This window comes from Notolepis coatsorum, assembly GCF_963971535.1.
Source record: "Notolepis coatsorum genome assembly, contig: SCAFFOLD_1381, whole genome shotgun sequence".
NCBI classification, from domain to species: domain Eukaryota; kingdom Metazoa; phylum Chordata; class Actinopteri; order Aulopiformes; family Paralepididae; genus Notolepis; species Notolepis coatsorum.
Window position 1 is genome coordinate 30001 of NW_028174140.1, and position 5548 is coordinate 35548.

Consider the following 5548-nt stretch of genomic DNA (forward strand, 5'->3'; position numbering starts at 1 on the left):
TCCCTCTCTCCTTACCGTCTTCTCCAGAGTCAGACAAGAAGATAGATACCAAGTCCCTCTCTCCTTACCGTCTTCTCCAGAGTCTGACAAGAAGATAGATACCAAGTCCCTCTCTCCTTACCGTCTTCTCCAGAGTCAGACAGGAAGATAGATACCAAGCCGGGGGAGGTGGTGAACGGAGCGCGCTCAGTGCGTCCCGAGGCCGGCTTCGCCGTGGGCACGGTGGTGCGCTTCTCCTGTAACCAGGGTTACCAGCTGGAGGGGTCCCGGTCAGATCTCCTGCCACGGCCGAGACACCGGGACCCCCAAGTGGAGCGACCGCAGCCCCAAGTGTGCGTCTTCTCCAGAGTCCGACAGGAAGATAGATACCAAGTCCCTCTCTCCTTACCGTCTTCTCCAGAGTCACACAGGAAGATAGATACCAAGTCCCTCTCTCCTTACCGTCTTCTCCAGAGTCAGACAAGAAGATAGATACCAAGTCCCTCTCTCCTTACCGTCTTCTCCAGAGTCAGACAAGAAGATAGATACCAAGTCCCTCTCTCCTTACCGTCTTCTCCAGAGTCAGACAGGAAGATAGATACCAAGTCCCTCTCTCCTTACCGTCTTCTCCAGAGTCAGACAAGAAGATAGATACCAAGTCCCTCTCTCCTTACCGTCTTCTCCAGAGTCAGACAAGAAGATAGATACCAAGTCCCTCTCTCCTTACCGTCTTCTCCAGAGTCAGACAAGAAGATAGATACCAAGTCCCTCTCTCCTTACCGTCTTCTCCAGAGTCAGACAAGAAGATAGATACCAAGTCCCTCTCTCCTTACCGTCTTCTCCAGAGTCAGACAAGAAGATAGATACCAAGTCCCTCTCTCCTTACCGTCTTCTCCAGAGTCAGACAGAAGATAGATACCAAGTCCCTCTCTCCTTACCGTCTTCTCCAGAGTCAGACAGAAGATAGATACCAAGTCCCTCTCTCCTTACCGTCTTCTCCAGAGTCAGACAGGAAGATAGATACCAAGTCCCTCTCTCCTTACCGTCTTCTCCAGAGTCAGACAAGAAGATAGATACCAAGTCCCTCTCTCCTTACCGTCTTCTCCAGAGTCAGACAAGAAGATAGATACCAAGTCCCTCTCTCCTTACCGTCTTCTCCAGAGTCAGACAAGAAGATAGATACCAAGTCCCTCTCTCCTTACCGTCTTCTCCAGAGTCAGACAGGAAGATAGATACCAAGTCCCTCTCTCCTTACCGTCTTCTCCAGAGTCAGACAAGAAGATAGATACCAAGTCCCTCTCTCCTTACCGTCTTCTCCAGAGTCAGACAGAAGATAGATACCAAGTCCCTCTCTCCTTACCGTCTTCTCCAGAGTCAGACAGGAAGATAGATACCAAGTCCCTCTCTCCTTACCGTCTTCTCCAGAGTCAGACAAGAAGATAGATACCAAGTCCCTCTCTCCTTACCGTCTTCTCCAGAGTCAGACAGGAAGATAGATACCAAGTCCCTCTCTCCTTACCGTCTTCTCCAGAGTCAGACAAGAAGATAGATACCAAGTCCCTCTCTCCTTACCGTCTTCTCCAGAGTCAGACAAGAAGATAGATACCAAGTCCCTCTCTCCTTACCGTCTTCTCCAGAGTCACACAAGGAAGATAGATACCAAGTCCCTCTCTCCTTACCGTCTTCTCCAGAGTCAGACAAGAAGATAGATACCAAGTCCCTCTCTCCTTACCGTCTTCTCCAGAGTCAGACAAGAAGATAGATACCAAGTCCCTCTCTCCTTACCGTCTTCTCCAGAGTCAGACAAGGAAGATAGATACCAAGTCCCTCTCTCCTTACCGTCTTCTCCAGAGTCAGACAAGAAGATAGATACCAAGTCCCTCTCTCCTTACCGTCTTCTCCAGAGTCAGACAGGAAGATAGATACCAAGTCCCTCTCTCCTTACCGTCTTCTCCAGAGTCAGACAAGAAGATAGATACCAAGTCCCTCTCTCCTTACCGTCTTCTCCAGAGTCAGACAAGAAGATAGATACCAAGTCCCTCTCTCCTTACCGTCTTCTCCAGAGTCAGACAAGAAGATAGATACCAAGTCCCTCTCTCCTTACCGTCTTCTCCAGAGTCAGACAAGAAGATAGATACCAAGTCCCTCTCTCCTTACCGTCTTCTCCAGAGTCAGACAGGAAGATAGATACCAAGTCCCTCTCTCCTTACCGTCTTCTCCAGAGTCAGACAAGAAGATAGATACCAAGTCCCTCTCTCCTTACCGTCTTCTCCAGAGTCAGACAGGAAGATAGATACCAAGTCCCTCTCTCCTTACCGTCTTCTCCAGAGTCAGACAGAAGATAGATACCAAGTCCCTCTCTCCTTACCGTCTTCTCCAGAGTCAGACAAGAAGATAGATACCAAGTCCCTCTCTCCTTACCGTCTTCTCCAGAGTCAGACAAGAAGATAGATACCAAGTCCCTCTCTCCTTACCGTCTTCTCCAGAGTCAGACAAGAAGATAGATACCAAGTCCCTCTCTCCTTACCGTCTTCTCCAGAGTCAGACAGGAAGATAGATACCAAGTCCCTCTCTCCTTACCGTCTTCTCCAGAGTCAGACAGGAAGATAGATACCAAGTCCCTCTCTCCTTACCGTCTTCTCCAGAGTCAGACAAGAAGATAGATACCAAGTCCCTCTCTCCTTACCGTCTTCTCCAGAGTCAGACAAGAAGATAGATACCAAGTCCCTCTCTCCTTACCGTCTTCTCCAGAGTCAGACAAGAAGATAGATACCAAGTCCCTCTCTCCTTACCGTCTTCTCCAGAGTCAGACAAGAAGATAGATACCAAGTCCCTCTCTCCTTACCGTCTTCTCCAGAGTCAGACAGGAAGATAGATACCAAGTCCCTCTCTCCTTACCGTCTTCTCCAGAGTCAGACAAGAAGATAGATACCAAGTCCCTCTCTCCTTACCGTCTTCTCCAGAGTCAGACAGGAAGATAGATACCAAGTCCCTCTCTCCTTACCGTCTTCTCCAGAGTCAGACAAGGAAGATAGATACCAAGTCCCTCTCTCCTTACCGTCTTCTCCAGAGTCAGACAAGAAGATAGATACCAAGTCCCTCTCTCCTTACCGTCTTCTCCAGAGTCAGACAAGAAGATAGATACCAAGTCCCTCTCTCCTTACCGTCTTCTCCAGAGTCAGACAGGAAGATAGATACCAAGTCCCTCTCTCCTTACCGTCTTCTCCAGAGTCAGACAGGAAGATAGATACCAAGTCCCTCTCTCCTTACCGTCTTCTCCAGAGTCAGACAAGGAAGATAGATACCAAGTCCTCTCTCCTTACCGTCTTCTCCAGAGTCAGACAGGAAGATAGATACCAAGTCCCTCTCTCCTTACCGTCTTCTCCAGAGTCAGACAAGAAGATAGATACCAAGTCCCTCTCTCCTTACCGTCTTCTCCAGAGTCAGACAAGAAGATAGATACCAAGTCCCTCTCTCCTTACCGTCTTCTCCAGAGTCAGACAGGAAGATAGATACCAAGTCCCTCTCTCCTTACCGTCTTCTCCAGAGTCAGACAGAAGATAGATACCAAGTCCCTCTCTCCTTACCGTCTTCTCCAGAGTCAGACAAGAAGATAGATACCAAGTCCCTCTCTCCTTACCGTCTTCTCCAGAGTCAGACAGGAAGATAGATACCAAGTCCCTCTCTCCTTACCGTCTTCTCCAGAGTCAGACAAGAAGATAGATACCAAGTCCCTCTCTCCTTACCGTCTTCTCCAGAGTCAGACAAGAAGATAGATACCAAGTCCCTCTCTCCTTACCGTCTTCTCCAGAGTCCAGACAAGAAGATAGATACCAAGTCCCTCTCTCCTTACCGTCTTCTCCAGAGTCAGACAGGAAGATAGATACCAAGTCCCTCTCTCCTTACCGTCTTCTCCAGAGTCAGACAGAAGATAGATACCAAGTCCCTCTCTCCTTACCGTCTTCTCCAGAGTCAGACAGAAGATAGATACCAAGTCCCTCTCTCCTTACCGTCTTCTCCAGAGTCAGACAGGAAGATAGATACCAAGTCCCTCTCTCCTTACCGTCTTCTCCAGAGTCAGACAAGAAGATAGATACCAAGTCCCTCTCTCCTTACCGTCTTCTCCAGAGTCAGACAAGAAGATAGATACCAAGTCCCTCTCTCCTTACCGTCTTCTCCAGAGTCAGACAGGAAGATAGATACCAAGTCCCTCTCTCCTTACCGTCTTCTCCAGAGTCAGACAAGAAGATAGATACCAAGTCCCTCTCTCCTTACCGTCTTCTCCAGAGTCAGACAAGGAAGATAGATACCAAGTCCCTCTCTCCTTACCGTCTTCTCCAGAGTCAGACAAGAAGATAGATACCAAGTCCCTCTCTCCTTACCGTCTTCTCCAGAGTCAGACAGGAAGATAGATACCAAGTCCCTCTCTCCTTACCGTCTTCTCCAGAGTCAGACAGGAAGATAGATACCAAGTCCCTCTCTCCTTACCGTCTTCTCCAGAGTCAGACAGGAAGATAGATACCAAGTCCCTCTCTCCTTACCGTCTTCTCCAGAGTCAGACAAGAAGATAGATACCAAGTCCCTCTCTCCTTACCGTCTTCTCCAGAGTCAGACAAGAAGATAGATACCAAGTCCCTCTCTCCTTACCGTCTTCTCCAGAGTCAGACAGGAAGATAGATACCAAGTCCCTCTCTCCTTACCGTCTTCTCCAGAGTCAGACAAGAAGATAGATACCAAGTCCCTCTCTCCTTACCGTCTTCTCCAGAGTCAGACAGGAAGATAGATACCAAGTCCCTCTCTCCTTACCGTCTTCTCCAGAGTCAGACAGGAAGATAGATACCAAGTCCCTCTCTCCTTACCGTCTTCTCCAGAGTCAGACAGGAAGATAGATACCAAGTCCCTCTCTCCTTACCGTCTTCTCCAGAGTCAGACAAGAAGATAGATACCAAGTCCCTCTCTCCTTACCGTCTTCTCCAGAGTCAGACAAGAAGATAGATACCAAGTCCCTCTCTCCTTACCGTCTTCTCCAGAGTCAGACAAGAAGATAGATACCAAGTCCCTCTCTCCTTACCGTCTTCTCCAGAGTCAGACAAGAAGATAGATACCAAGTCCCTCTCTCCTTACCGTCTTCTCCAGAGTCAGACAGAAGATAGATACCAAGTCCCTCTCTCCTTACCGTCTTCTCCAGAGTCAGACAAGAAGATAGATACCAAGTCCCTCTCTCCTTACCGTCTTCTCCAGAGTCAGACAAGAAGATAGATACCAAGTCCCTCTCTCCTTACCGTCTTCTCCAGAGTCAGACAAGAAGATAGATACCAAGTCCCTCTCTCCTTACCGTCTTCTCCAGAGTCAGACAAGAAGATAGATACCAAGTCCCTCTCTCCTTACCGTCTTCTCCAGAGTCAGACAAAGAAGATAGATACCAAGTCCCTCTCTCCTTACCGTCTTCTCCAGAGTCAGACAAGAAGATAGATACCAAGTCCCTCTCTCCTTACCGTCTTCTCCAGAGTCACGACAGGAAGATAGATACCAAGTCCCTCTCTCCTTACCGTCTTCTCCAGAGTCAGAC

At 48.6% G+C, this 5548-nt stretch overlaps 1 protein-coding gene across 1 annotated transcript in view; it reads left to right on the forward strand.

Moving 5' to 3' along the window:
- Positions 1 to 330, forward strand: part of LOC311247628 (seizure protein 6 homolog) — a gene marked incomplete at both ends in the record, with an annotated part of 29999 nt that extends 29669 nt beyond the window's left edge. The window contains 1 exon segment of the mRNA XM_084338649.1: positions 140 to 330. Coding sequence (XP_084194775.1) covers positions 140 to 330 — 191 coding nt within the window.
- Between the last annotated feature and the right edge of the window lie 5218 nt (positions 331 to 5548).